The 15,475-nt window shown below is 43.6% G+C and overlaps 1 protein-coding gene across 14 annotated transcripts in view; it reads right to left on the bottom strand.

Annotated features, from left to right (window-relative positions):
• Positions 1-15,475, bottom strand: part of Aak1 (AP2 associated kinase 1) — a 153,954-nt gene that overhangs the window by 55,598 nt on the left and 82,881 nt on the right. For all 14 annotated transcript variants that reach the window (XM_030255418.1, NM_001378652.1, XM_006506191.2 and 11 more), the window contains 5 exons: positions 12,092-12,200; positions 10,546-10,688; positions 3,152-3,273; positions 1,445-1,526; positions 637-769 (listed from right to left, as the gene is read on the bottom strand). In XM_030255418.1, coding sequence (XP_030111278.1) covers positions 637-769; positions 1,445-1,526; positions 3,152-3,273; positions 10,546-10,688; positions 12,092-12,200 — 589 coding nt within the window. The remainder of the gene's footprint in view (positions 1-636; positions 770-1,444; positions 1,527-3,151; positions 3,274-10,545; positions 10,689-12,091; positions 12,201-15,475) is intronic.

Genomic DNA, 15,475 nt, shown 5'->3' with positions numbered 1-15,475 from the left:
TTTTTCAGACTTAGCCAGCATTTTTATGGACGACTTTTTTCCTTAGCATTTTAGTACATGCTCTGGTACAACACTTACTTTTCTCCCATCTGGTTAATGGATGTTAGTACATATGCTGGCTATGATAACACAAAGAAATAAAACTCTCTGGAATTTTAAAGAGGACACTCAATTTAGATGCTTCTTGTAAAAATCTAGTGATAATCTAAATGAGAGGAAAAACCTGGGCCCGTGGAGTTATATGGTTTTAATTACACATTCATTCCAGTACCGCAATCACGCTCACTTGAGCTGCTTCCAGCTTCTCAAAGATGCACTTCCTACCCCGTGATGTGAGTCAGCTGGACTCTGAGCTCTCACACCTACTGCAGCACAACACAGCAGCACCGTGCTGCTCAGAGCACAGCTACCAGACCAACAGTGTGGCTGGCTCAGTCCTGAAGAGGGGTCTAGCTTTCTCGAAAAAAGACCAACTTCTCTAGGCGAACACTGCCGTGCTACCACTATTCAACAGTATCAGATGATTTCTTTGTCAAGCATTCAGCCTTATTCCTGGAACTTAAGCCCTTTATCCTCTAATCCATTCCCGATGATTAGAAAGAAAAAAATATAAAACTGGAAACTTGAAATACTTACTAATAAGGCAGTGCATATCTTGAGAATAACGAGAGTTATCAGGAATTGTGAAGCTTCCGTCACAAATCGCCACCTGGCTCTCCCCAAACGGCAAAGTGAAGTAGCATAATTTATACAACAAACAGCCTAGAGCCTAAAAAAATAAGAAAGCACATTGCAACCAGTGGTTTGTTTACTATAAAGCCAGTGGTCTGCCAAGAGATCAGTACTGTCTGCATTTACCAACAGAAAAAACCCACATAGTATTATTACCTATGAAACATTTGATCTCAGAACTCATACTGACAATCTAGCATCTGAGTCACATTTTTATCTGTGATCAGAAAATGATTTCAACTTGTTTGTTTTTAAGAAGTATATCATATGAATGACAAGCACTGGCACAACATGAAAAGCATACTGAAGTAGGTGGGGTTTTTTGTTTTTATTTGTTATCCCCCCATATTCCAAGTGGCCATGGCTGTCCCCTCACATCAAGATCATCATCAAGGGGACCGGAGAGATGGCTCAGTGGTTAAGAGCACTGGCTCTTCCATAGGACCCAGGTTTGATTCCCAGCACCCACATAGAGGCTCACAACCATCTGTAATCCCAGTTCCAGGGGATCCAACCCTGTGTTCTGAGGACGCTGCATGCACATAGAATGCAGACATACATGCAGGCAAAGCACACATGCACATAAAACAATAAGATAAAAGGATCCTCATCAACATTGGGCAATGCTGTGTGTGCTCCTGACTGGTTCAGCTCAGGAGTCCAGCCAAGGCCTGCTAACATCTGCCGTGTGGATGGCTTAGTTGACACATACCCAAATATCTGCCTTCGTAGTGATGATTTTGCCACTGTACAAGTTGACCATTTCTGGGGCTCGATAGGAGAGCGTTGTGTATCTACAATCAAGAGATCCATGTTTTATTAAATATATCAGTGCTATAATCAAGAAGGAACAATTTTTCTTTTATATTACTAGAATCCAATTCTTGGGCAGCAATCTGCAGAAGAGCAAATTAATTATTAGTGCACCTAAAGTGAAACTTCTCCTTGACAATGATGTCATTAAATCCTCTCACAGCAGACTTTCTATGCCTAGGGCACTGGGGTATTGAGACATGATACACTAAATAAAGTCCTAAAAGCACCCCCTTTTAGGGGGTTCTCAAATGAAGACAAAATTTTCCCCTATAAGCCATTATAGTCTAATGCTATATTTTGCTGATCCCTTTTTAAGAAGTAAACCCTTCACCTGAGCCTCAGATGCAATACAAGCAGGGTATTCTGAGAGTGAGCCCTGGTTAGGGTGTCCATTTCATATGTTCTTTCCTGGGGGTTGGTGATGTATGTAGTGCATGTTCACATGTGTGTCTATGTATGTGGAGAACAGAAGCTGATGTTGAGCATCTTCCTCCTTTACTTTCTACTTTACTTTCTGAGACTTGTGGATGAGTCTAGCTATCTGGCTTGCTCCCAAGTGTTGGAAGTACAGACAGGCCCACCAGGCCTTTTCCATGGGTGCTAAGGATCAGAACTCTGGTCCTTACATTTGCATGGCGAACATCCTATGCATCATGCCATTGTTCTAGTTCCACGATCATGGGTCCTTTGAGGCTAAAACTATAGCATTCTTATCTCTGACTCAAGAAAGCAGTAGTTTAAGCACTAGTTCCAAGTGAATTCCTTATGTTACTAACCACTCAACTATGCTGCTCTCGTATCCAGAAGTGGGCCTCCCATGCCATGGTTACCTGAGTGATGCACAAAGGGGACAGAGGCTCAACAAGTACATGCCGCACAGCTGATTTACTAGAAGCTACAGTGAGTGCGTTATGCTTGGGAAAACCCAATATTGCGGGCATGAGGTTCCTACAGGAGCCAAAATCTAAAATCTTCCTGTCAGGTCACTGATTCAGTAACTGTAGAGGCTTCAGTCACTCTATTTACCATAAATTCCAGTAGAGAGTGGTTGAGTTTCTCACGAGAAAAAAGGAGGGAACAATTTAGGGTCTAGTAAAAAACACGCACCTGTGTGATAGCCATAGCTGTGGCTTCCCATGGATATCAAGGATACTTCAGTGAGTATGCACCACCATTTAGCCTTTAGTTTTCCTTTTGGTTTTTGAGACAGGGTCTTGCTGTGCAAGACCAGACATGACCTTACAATCCTCTTGCTTCAGCTCCTGAGTTGCTGGGGTCACAGGGATGGAGAATCCCTTCTCCACTGTCTCTAGCTACCTCTCCTCCTTTTATGGGTGCGTGGCACTGTACGCTAACACAGGTGTGTAGAGTGACATAGGAGCTTTGAGAAAGGGTTGAAGACTCTCCTGCATCAGCCCACCAAGCTAGTCTTCTCTCCTCAGCTGTCAGCTACAATCAAACATCCCAGGGATGAACACTCTGCTCTGGGCTAAAGGGTAACTGGCCTGCACCCTTTTCTTCCCACTCTGTTTCACCTATAAACTAAAAGAAAAGGTGCTTATCTGACAAAGGAGAAAACTCCAGGAAAGGAGAAAAGGCTTACTTCTTAATCTCATCTTCTACTGCATTGACTCCCTCGGCCTGTGGATTCTGGAATTTGTTGGTGGCACTTCCAAAGTCACACAAGACATAGTGGCCTCGGTCATGCAAGAGGATATTTTCAACCTGAAAAACATTCCCAAACCACCCAATCCAAGATGCCACTTAGTAATGGGAAAAGCTAGTTTCACAGTCACATAATAAAAGGTTTCATTTTTACAGTCTTACTGGTGTGCACAGAGAAGTTATTCTTTAGCATGTATCTTAACAGGACTCACCCCAATTGAAGAAAAAGACACTTGAAGGAACAGGGTAAAACACGGTCAGAGAGTCAGACAGGGAACTGCACTGCTGGAAAGGCAGGGCCCCATTTTCATGGCCAGCCAGTTACAGCCAGCGCATCTCTCACCTCTGTAGTGGCACTGACCATACTTTCAAACCCTTGCCCTACTCTCAGGATAGCAGCTCTCCAAGATCCCCGCCTCTTATCCAAAGAGCAAACAATCACGTGCCTTTTAGTCGTCAGTATAAATGTCACCTTCTTTTTGGAAGCCTCTCTAGGAGCAACTCAGAAAAATATCATTTCCCCATTTCCCTTTGGTGTTTCATTTTCCATGCTATAAATTACTGAACTGGTAAGTGGGTATAGTAATGACTTTATTACATTAGGTTACAACTCTCAGAACTGATGTTTTTTACATTAGTTACTTTTCGAAGTGACAATTGTCTGGTGATGAGTGAGCAGTTTCTCCATTAGAATCTTATTTGAGGGTTTGATTTTTTAAAAACTTTTAAATAAAGGCAATCTTCAGGCACTAAGTAAGTTAAGAGTTTTAACTTAGTAGAGATTATAAGGACCAAGACTTAGAGAAACCCTTAGGACAGTGCAGAGACCTCCAAAACAATGGGCACAGGCAGGAGAGGTGGTTCTGTAGTTAGGAGCTCTCAGTAAGGCACCAAGCACACACACAGTGAACAGACATGCAGACAATACACATAATAAAAAAATTCCCGGTTTGCATGAAAATTAAAAAAATTTTTTAAAAAAGACCCTTGCTAGGCCCTGAAGATGCAGCTACTAATGGTCAGATCTCTTCAACCCTTCCCCACAGACGACCACCTTGGAAAACAAAGAGACAGAGACCATAAGCTCCTTAAAGACAACCATCTCTCCCTCACAGCTGGAGTCTTCTCCTCCCAACCCTACTAGATTTTTGGTACAGAAAATGTTGAGAGTAAAAAAAAAAAAAAATAAAAATAAAAAAGACATACTTCACAATCAGTTGTTCACGCACATGGGCGCACATTCAAGGACCATTCATGTTCAGCTAAGACAGGAGCCAAGCCCCCCAAGTCCCTACTAGTTCTTTAAAAATATCTGAGTAGAATCCTTTTATTCCTATTGTCTTGTCTAAATTTTTCTCTTAATTCTTCTAAAAACTGAATTAAGCATATTTTAGTCTATATTTGCTAATTCTGATTATTAAAAATCTTGATTCTGCAGATTTACTGCTTCCTACTGAATTTCATGTCTGATGTTACTGTGATGAGTTTTAATGTTTTTAAGTCGTAGGAGGTCTAAGTCTGTTGCTCTGCTGGAGAGGAGCACGGTGGAGCTCGCTGCTTTCCACCCGCACTCCTGACCTAGAGTTACGGAAAGGTGGGAGAGATGGCCATGAACCTGAGCAGACCAGTTCTTACGAAGAATTCTTCACTGCAGAATTATGAATGACTGGGACAGATTTGTCCCCTGAGACAAGGCTAAGGCGGACAAATACTTCTATTATTAACATTTAAAAAGCTCATCATTTTAATCTATTCACAAAGGTATACTAAGTATTAACTCACTTTAAGAATCCAAAATAAAGGGCTGGTGAGATGGCTCAGTGGGTAAGAGCACCCGACTGCTCTTCCAAAGGTCAGGAGTTCAAATCCCAGCAACCACATGGTGGCTCATAACCATCCGTAACAAGATCTGACTCCCTCTTCTGGAGTGTCTGAAGACAGCTACAGTGTACTTACATATAATCAATAAATAAATCTTTAAAAAAAAAAAAAGAATCCAAAATAAAGGGTTGAGGATTTAGCTTAATAGTAGAGCTCTTGCCTAGCAAGCACAAGGCCTGGGTTTGGTCCTTATCGCCAGGAAAAAAATCCCAACAAAGTAACAATAATATTTTCAGCCTAATCTAGAAGACATATAAATAACAGGTCACATTTAATAAGCAATAGCTATTGCCAGTATTACTTTACTGAGCACAGTACATGGGTTAATATTCCCATCTTAGAGCTGGAGAAAGTAAGGCTCAGGGTAATTCAGTCAATACTGTAACATGGCTAGTGAGCAATAGAACTTGAAGTGAACCTAAGCAATCTACCCTAAGAAAAGACACACAACTCCACTGCTGCCATGGCAGGACGGTCAGAAGCAAATCACTCAAGACCCTATGCCCACCTCCAGCTCTGAGTTGTGGTATGGGCTTGGGGACATGGGACTGGGCTTCTGGGCAGACTTTCTTAACTCTTTATATTCAGAAATGCCCCTAAATGGAATCTAGTGAACAATAAGTCAGCTGTCATTTTAGCCAGGTATGTTTGTTCACAGTTGCCTATTCTTCCTTGTATTAGTTCTCTTCTCCAGTGCTCACTCTCCATTAGCCAAGTCAGGCATTCTTGAAAACTTTGCTGGTAAAGCCTTCTGTGGCTACCTAACAAACCTATGTATAACTTACTGTCCACAGGAGAGGGTTGGAGAGGCCTTCAGGCCAAACCTAGGCATGCCCACAGGTTACTTATTCTGCAGTCTACATGTTGCAGATGAACAAAGTGTCCATCAGAAGGTTCCCTGACTTGAAAGCTTGTCCTCAGCTGGTACGTCCAATTACTTCAGGTGACTGGATCGTGATAGTGTTGATTTCATTAGTGAACTTATTTATACTTGAGCTTTTGGGAGGCGGATCACTAGATATGTGCCCTTAAAGGTTCTACGTGGCCCCGGTCTCCCCCTGTTTCATTCTGCTGCCTATGCATGCACCTACCATGACATTCTGCCTCACCTCAGGCCAAAGCAATGGATCTGATGAACCTGGACCAAAAACTCCTAACTGCAAACCAAAATAACTTTTCTTCCTTTCATTTCTATTACGTACTTGTCGCAGTCATGAAACCTGGCTAACACAATATGGCTTTCTCCACTGGAAGAGTTGAGCAATTCAGTAAAGACTCTACGGTTAAGATGCCTAAAACATCCGTATCTGCCCTTCTGCTGGCAAAGTTCGCCAACGTTGGACCTGGCTGATGACTCAGAACTTTACTATGGATTTGTAGCTAACCACGGACATATTTGTGCTTTCCTTCCCTAGTACAGTACTTCCCATTCAGTCATGGTGGTGTAGTAACCTATCACTCCTTCGTCAGTACTGTACCTTCAGCAGGCATCCCTAAAATCTGGGAAATCATTTATTCAGGATTGGTTAGAGATGATTCTCACCCCCGGCCTCATGTACTTTATAGCACTTATGTAAAATCATGCTTCTCCAAGGTTATGTGTCCTCTCCCTTTGCAAGTCAGATTCTGTACTTCTAATATGGAATAAACCTCTATCTAAAAAACAGAAAAGTGAATGCGTAATAAACAGCGGTAATTACTACATGAAAAGTCACCACCAGAGAAAGAGTTAGCAGAGTAAGGTGAGGCACACCGCGGCCTGACATGAATGGCAGTCTATTCCAGCTACTTTATCCATGTGAGGTAGGCTCAGGACCTCTGAAGAGGAAATTGCTTGCTGGCACACTACGTTCCCCACACCTTCTCAGAGTGTCCTGTGAAAACCTCCAGGGCCAGCCTAGCCACTGTTGGCTACTCTCTGTCATCATCACCACCAAAGCACTCAATGATGATGCTGGACTCGGGTGAAGACTTCAAGAGTATTTCTGATACTTGATCTTACTTAAACCTGCAAGTCGTCTTTTTTCTTATCTGCGAATTGGGGCTGATAGCATTTCCATCACTGTCACAATGAAGCAAATAAGGGACTATATGTCAAAATAAACTGTAAGTTCCCTGACAAATATATTACTGCCATTCATATATGAGAGAAACATGACTGAATTCCTACAGTATGTCAAGTATTCTTCTAAGTCTAGGGATAAGGCTGTAGAAAAACAAAATTCAGTCTCTTATGGAATTTAAAGTCCAAGTAGGCATAAGAAAATAATTATAGTCGTCTGATATTAAAAATGCTATGAAAAAATCCCAGAGGTTAAATATAGGTAAACTGAAAAGGAATGCCACTTCAAATGACAGTCATGCAAGGCCTCTCAAATGAGGAGATGGGAAGGACAAGCAGCAGCCGTGGGCTATTCAGGAACAGAGCATTCTGAGCAGGAAGCAGAAGCGAGGCCCTGAGATGGGTATGTGTGATCGAGGCACTGAGATAGGCATGTGTGTGCAGGCCCGATGCATGGGAGCAAGCCAGCAGCCGGGCCAGCGCTGTGCTAAACTGGGTGTGGAACAGGAGTATTATAAGACAATGCTGTCACTGCTGGGGAGATAAGATATGCATGGCTTTGGAAGAGGTAATGGATTTAAAAGTTAAAAGTAGGCACAGGAATGAAGTACTGAGGCAGGAGTGTTAAATTACTGCCAGTATTGGACTCAGTAGCACCTGCCAGGCAATCGATATCTCATGTACTTTCACTTACAGTGACCCATGTAATCCTTATTAAGCTTTGTTGTCCCCTTAACAGATGGAAAAAGACAGGGCAGACAAGTACTCAGTTTACTTGGAGTCAGGCTGGCAGGACAGAATTTAGCATCAAGCTGCCTGACTTCTGAGACCCTCCTCCCCGCCATGTGTGTACCATGCAGTTAATGAGCATGGGCAGTTCAGATGGGTAAGAGAAAAAGAAGGGAGCAGAGGACAGACAAAGGGAGACTGAGGAAGGGTACTGAGGAGGCATTTACAATTTGTAAGTTTAGGAGCTCAAGAAAGCAACTAGTTGGGAAAGTCAGCTTTGCAGATGAGGAGAAAGAATAAAAGACAGTAGACAATGAGTGCAGGGCATGAGGGACCAGGAATAGGTCCAAGAAAGGACACATGGCAATGGACAGGGGGAAGTGTGAGAGAACAAACTGAGATTGGCAAGGGAGAGAACACGCTGGATTCATACACCTCTGAGCACTGGCAGAGAGTGACAACAGCCACACTGCTTGGGAAAAGCCCTGAGGAACCAAGCCTGTAACTTGCTGCCATTTGTCTTAGTCACTGTTTTGTTGCTGTGACCAAAGTTTCTGACAGAAACAATTTATGGGAGAAAAGACTTGTTTTGGTTCACTGTTTCAGGGCATTTCCAATTGTCCCAGAGAGTGAGGCATGGGAGCATGCATTATACCACAGTGAACTGACTAGCAAGCAGAGAAAGGCTGAAACCAGGGAGCAGGCTGTAACTGTTAAAATGCCCACCTCTAGGGATCTCCCTATGTCAGTGAGGGCCTACCTCCTAAAGGCTCTACCAGCTGGGCAAGGCATTCAGAACAGGAACCCGTGGGGACACGTCAGGGACAAACCATCACACCACTGCTTACTGTTGCTCAGTACTTCAGTTCTCTGGGGTTTAGTGCTGCCCATCTTATTTCCCAGCCTAACAGCTTAAGAGCTTTATTAAAGCTGTCACTCCCAAATTCTGCACAGAACCTTTGCTAAGGGGCCTAGAAAGCTACTTCTCACTGGCCTCTCTTCACCTCAACACAACACCAAAGAGCTTGGCTCCAGGCATTTCAGAGACTGTAATACCTTTGAGAAATGGAGAGGGCTAGAAAAAAACCTTCAGACCTGTGTTTTAAAACTTAGGATAAGAGCCCTTACCCTGCCACTCCATGAGATCATAGTCTCTTTTGTTACAAAAGAGGTGACATCTGTGATTTTTCAACCTTAATACATTTGTTCATCCTGAACTCTTTCTTCCCCTTTCTTAAGTGCATGGACTACTAGCACAAATTAATACAACAAAACAACTTTAAAAGAGAGAAGCAGGAAATCAACCCCCACCTCTATTCTGATGGATAACTGACTTAGCTACGGGGGTAGCGGCCATGCTCTCTCTGGCAAACAGTAAAGGTCCCAGATTTGCCCCCTGGTTTCAGTGATGACTTGTGTCTTTCCTCAAAGAAATAAAAATTAAAACTGAGGGGAAGTAACCGAAGCATTACAATAATATCCAAAGAGAACATTGCACGACACAGTGCTTCTATTGAGATTACTTTCAGGACATAAAGAGCCTAAGGACTAGGAACATTTTGAGTTCATGTCCTATACGGATCTGGAAAGAGAGGCCATATATGGACTAGGCAGGCCAACAGAGGCTTTCTTCAGTTTCACCTGTGAATAAACAGATCCCACTCAGGCTAGCCTAGGCCCACACAGTTCCATAACAGACATGGCTATCTATGTTCTGGAGAGGACAGATCCACAGCTCAGATAACCCGAGGAATAAGCTAAGGAGCCTGGGCAGGAAGGGCTGGAGAGGCCATGATACCTCAGAGGTCCAGGGAGGTCAGGGAACTGAAGGCATCAACAGCTGCAAGAAGACAAGTATTAAAAAGTGTCCTTTGCATTTAGCAACAAGCATCAAGCAATTTCCCTACAATCTTACAGTTCAGTTGCCATAACCCCCGTGATGGTGTAGAGGCAGGGAAATAGGAACTCTCACACAGAAGAGCTGGATTTAGATTCCAACACGACTGTTTGCTACGTCTAAGGACCTGGGGAAGACACACAAGCCTCTCTGCTGCTTAGTCTCCTCCCTGGAGAATGGCTAAGACAGTACGTATAAAGTTCAGTATTTAGCACACAGTGGGGGTTCAATAAATGCCAAGTTCAACCCCAACCAATTCCAGGCTGCAAATGTTGTCATGTGACTTCAATATGAAAGATATGGAGCAAAGTGAGGGTAATCAGAACAAATTATTTAAAATAATTAGTGAATTTTTCTAAATATGAAAGAGAGCTGGGGATATAACTCAGAAGTATTATCCTTACCTAGCATGTGCAAGGCTCTGTGTACAATCCTTAGCATAACAACAGTTACTCTGGGTGTCTGTAAGCATCATTATTTATAAGCTACTTAAATTAATGTATTAATTTTCCAGACCATTAAAAATTTAGAAATATAGTAATAAACATATGCGTTCAGGCATTTGAAATTTTAAAATTCTGGAGGCTAGCTGCTATCTGTATTGTGCTTTTTCTTTGTATTTTCTCTCCCTGACTTCAAGGTGAGTTTAGCATTAGAAACTATGTTGTCAACTTCTTTCCTGCCCTCTCAGTACATATTGCACCCCTAGGACATAGAGAAACACTCGGGGAACGCACACTCCATGAGGCGGTCAGTCTGTTACCTTCAGGTCCCGGTGGATAATGGGAGTTTTGCACTGATGCAGGCGGGCCACAGCTTCACAGGTGTCACAGAATATCTGCAGCACTTCATTCTCTGTGAAGCCTGTCTGGAGACGCTGGTTCATCAGGTTTACCACCTGGCCTCCTGAGACAGTACAGAGCAAGGGGAAAGACATTAACGGGTAGACTTGTCACTTTGATCATGGCACTTACAGCTCTGCAGACAGAAGCTGATCACGGGCCAAGCCAGCACTAAACCCTGGGTTTCCAGTCTCTGCTTGGGATTTATTTTCTTACAACCCAATGGCTCCTCTGACACATCAAAACCAAATTATCTTGATAAGCACACAAATGTGAGCTGCCCTCATTGTATCCTCAAGATCAGAAGCAGAACTGACATCATGGTCTGGTACTGCTGCCTGGTAGCCATGTCCCCACAGAACAGGAGATGAGACCATAGCCATGTATTTTGGCAAGAATTAGACAGCAACACAGATCCAGGGAGTGGTGCCATCTCCACTTTGAAGTCTGTAACTCTGGGGGAGTTTGGTCTCTCTCACTTGGCCTATGAAATGCTATAGCAACATTTTTCTCTCTGAGAACAAAAGACTGGTGACAAATCTTACAAAATTATCCAGATCCAAGACCTCCTACTACCCGGCATCTAAAAAGTCCTATGAAAAAGGGGAATGGTCAAGAAAGAATAAATTGTGAAGTTAAAATTTGGGGGCATTTTACAAAATCAGATCAATAGTCAACAAAGGTCAAAATTATTTGTTAACATCACATCTACCGGATAAGAAACAATTTCTGAACAATATCTTTAAAATCAGAAAATGTTACTGGAACTAAGGACAATTACAAAACAGGGCACCAAACAGTAAGGCAATGAATGACCCAAGCTTATAACATCAGCTGCTTAAGCCAAAGAGCCAAATCTCCAAGCAATGGGTGCATGGGATAGCAGCTCCCAACACAGCTGTGCTACAGTCTGGATTTCTCAGGATAAATGGATGAGACTTCAAGCTTTCATGTATTTACAGTTGAAAGCAGCAGACCCTCAATGTAGCTTTACCAGGATTCCAGCTCTGGAGCCAGACGAGGGTCGCTTCTACAGACAAGAGGGGATTCTTTCACTCCATCCCAGGAGAGCAGTGCGTGAGTACAGTGTGAGAAGCAGGAAAGCTGCCATCTTTGCGAGATAAGCACTGGGCTTTTACTGTATGCCTTCACTGTTTGTTAAACCCTCAATAAAGAACACTCTTTCTCATTTTCATGTGAGATCTCATCCATACGCACAGACAAGTCTTTCTACACCTATGGCGACAGGGCCTGGAATTACCTAGTGCTTGCTCTCAGTTCATTGGACCTGTACCATAGCCCTAGTAGTCATGATCATAACTAAGAGCAGCATGGCCTGCGTTTGCTTTCCCATCTGTGAAAGCGGAGCATTTTCTTCAGAGTGCAACGGACAGTATGTGACATGCTCCCCATGTCCTCGACCATTAAACTGCCAGCAGCAAGAGCTTCAGGAGGATCAGCACACACCTCTGCAGAAGTCCATGAGAATGAGAACTTCCCAGACGTCGCCGCTGCTCACATTGTTGATACTAGAATCAATGTAGCCCACAATGTTCTTGTGCCCTGATAGGTCTCTCTGTGAACAAGAGTGGAGAAGTACATGTCAGTTACAGACACACTAGGGGCAGAATTAGCAGTTGTTCCAGTAACACAGACAACACCAACAGCATGGGAAAGGGGCAGTGAGTTTCCAGTGGTCTTTGAGAAACCTCGTGGGATCTCCAATAGCAACTCCACCGTCCTGCTGAATCCCCAATTCTCCTGACCCAGGAGAGAATGAACCACATGAAACACCCACCTGCTCACTGTCTCCGTGCTCCACCCAAACCAGAAGCACAGACCCTATAACATCCAGAAATACTATAGAGGAGGAAAACCACAACAACTACATAAACAGGTAAATTTTTAATAAAGAAAAAGAAAAGAAATTCATGTTTTTCCTGTTTATGGGGCCAAAAGTGAATTCAGCTTGAGTTTTTACTTTCTTTCTCTTTGTGTGTGTGTGTGTGTGTGTGTGTGTGAGGACAGGGGTAGAGAAAGATTTACTACCTGCGGCATTTAACAGTTCTTTCCAAAGCAGTGTCTTTCCTGAACAAAGGAATCATGAGGGTTTTAGTTGGGTAACCTGCTCAAATTTATAAAGGAAAGCAGACACATTTCTGAACATGCTCCAACTTGGCTTTTAACAGTTTCTCTTTAAAAAATATATGAAAAAAAAAAAGCCCTGCCTTGCAAGCTTTGACGAGTACAATAGCATCTAGACCCAGCATTTCAGTCATACTTAAGCATTCCCAGATGGCCGGCTGGCTGGAAGATGCAGCATCAGCTGAATTGCTTCTCAGCACCCGGCTGCTGCTCATGGGATTTAATCCTTCCCACGGGTGCTCCTGAGTACCACCCAGGCACTGGAAATCACCTCACACTTTGGCCCACAGAGCGGATAGCTATGGTGATGGTTGTAAACCCAAGGTTATTAAGAAGGGTTCCTGAAGGTTGAGGAAAGAAAACATGAGGAAACTGGACATTATGGCTTTTATACAGATGCAAGGTAAAATAAAGATTTGTGAATTAACTATACCATTTTACTTTTGTTTTAAAGACTTAGGGGAGGGTCCTATGAGTCTGTGTTTGACTGAAGCGTAGGCTCTCGACTGGTCCAGTGGAACAGTGGGGCAGTCTGGAGAGCTGCCCCAGCTTCTCAGGGTCCATGGAAAGCTGTTCTTGACTACACAAAGTGCACATACCAATGCTCAAAATGACAAAGTTACCCCAGGAAGCAGCCTCAAGTATCAAGTAAACAGCGGAACCCTCAGCATCAACAGTAAAGCTCACTATGCCCCCTCTGCACAGTGGATCAGAAAGCACCGCTGACACAGAATAGCAGCCCCCAAGAGAGATGGACAATCACAGGAACGTGCCCACAGCAAACTTCTGGAGACTTGTGTGAGAAGAATTTTAGAGAAGAGATGGGATGAGAAAGATTAAGTTGAGCAGTGTCTATGGATTACTCTCTCAGAACATCTATGTAAGAAAGGAGCTGCCCCAAAGGAAGAATTGCCAGGAATTGTGAAAACCACATTGGAGAGTGAGAGCTGTAAGCTACAGATGCCAAGCTGGTGGGACCATCCTCCAGGTCAGAGGGAGGAGCTAGGATTACAGCACTGGTGGTTCTCAACCTTCCTAACGCTGCGACCCTTTTATACAGTTCGTATTGTGGTGACCTGCAAGCATAACATTTTCATTGCTGCTTTGTTAGTTATGAATCGTAATGTAAATATCTGTATTTTCTGATGGTCTTAGGCAACCCCTATGAAAGGGTCATTTGACTCCCGAAGAGGTCATGACCCACGTACTAAGAACCACTGTGCTAGGCAGTGGACCCATCACAGAGTGATTCATTTTTCTGCAAGCGGCTGGGGAGGGCAAAAGCGGTTATTGCACATTGCAGTAAGGATAAAGGAAAGGGGAACTCAAGTGGATTCCGACCTATGATTTTGCTTTTGGCATCTTCAAAGTCATCTTCAAAACAGGACAAGAAAGAAACAGTGAGGTGAAAGCCTCAGTGCGCCTGCCTCAGGCCACAGGTCAGAGTGACACAGAAAGCATTTCAGTTCCTGCTACTTTTCAATCTTGTTATGGACCTTTCTAGGACTCATTTCTAGTTACAAAGCCCCAAAAGTAGGAAGAACTGCAGAGAAACCTTTTTTAAAAATCGTGTGTGTGTGTATGTGTGTGTGTGTTTGTGGGTGTGTGTGTCTGTGTGTGTGTGTGGGTGTGTGTGTATGTGTGTGTGTGTGTGGGTGTGTGTGTCTGTGGGGGTGTGTGTGTCTGTGGGTGTGTGTATGTGTGTGTGTGTGGGTGGGTGTGTCTGTGTGTGTGTGTATGTGTGTGTGTCTGTGGGGGTGTGTGTCTGTGGGGGCGTGTGTGCATGTGATCATGCATGCCTGAGGGGCCAGATGACCATCTTTAATAGAGTTTCTTAAAGTTGAACGAAGGCTGTTCCAATACCTGGGAGACGTTTATTTTACTCTGGGAAAGGTTTCTGCTGTGGATCTGTTTTACTCTTCCTCTCACCTGTTCACAATCACACCTCCTTTCTACCTCTTGCAGGGAGTTTGATCGCAGGCAAACAAGCACTACAACTCTAGTCAGGCAGTGAAGGACACTGGGCAGGTCTTCAGGGCTGGAGAGCTTGCTGAGCTTCTGCTATTTAAGAAGTCCAAGATCCTTTTCTCTTTCCTACACCTGCATTTATCCCCTCTTCTACACTGCTTAGCTTTTACTGCCAACTTGGCACAAACTCAAGTTACCCAGGAAGAAGAAGCTGCAACACAAGAACGGCTTCTATCAGGTTGGACTGTGGGAATGTCTGTTGGGCACTTTCTTGATTGCTTGATGGGAGAGAGGTGTGGGTGCTGTGGGCAGCACCATTCCTAGACAGGTAGGCCTGGGATGCATAGAAAGCTAGCTGAATGTAAGCTTAGAAGGAAGCCAATAAGCAGCAGTCCTCTATGGGCTCTGCTTCAGTTCCCACCTCCAGGTTCCTGCTCTGACGTCTTCTCTATGTACTGTGGCCAAATAGTGTTAGATGAAATAAATTCTTTATTCCCAAGTTGCTTTTGGTCATTGTTTTATAGAGTAACAGAAAATCAAACTGTGACACTTTTTATTCAATTAATCTTGTACTTTCTGAGTAGACCTTTAAAAATGTCACCTACAGTCCTATTCCAGAGCACTGCACCTCAGATTTTAATAGAACTACGGATCACTGAGGGACCCCACTCCACTGTAAAGCAGACTCTGACCTGGTAGCCTTGGGCTATACTGCTACTCAGTGACAGTGACCTTAGC

The sequence above is a fragment of the Mus musculus genome, chromosome 6, assembly GCF_000001635.26.
Source record: "Mus musculus strain C57BL/6J chromosome 6, GRCm38.p6 C57BL/6J".
In the NCBI taxonomy this organism is placed as follows: Eukaryota; Metazoa; Chordata; class Mammalia; order Rodentia; family Muridae; genus Mus; species Mus musculus.
The sequence above is the reverse complement of the archived record's forward strand: the minus strand, read 5'-3'. Positions and strand labels throughout refer to the sequence as shown.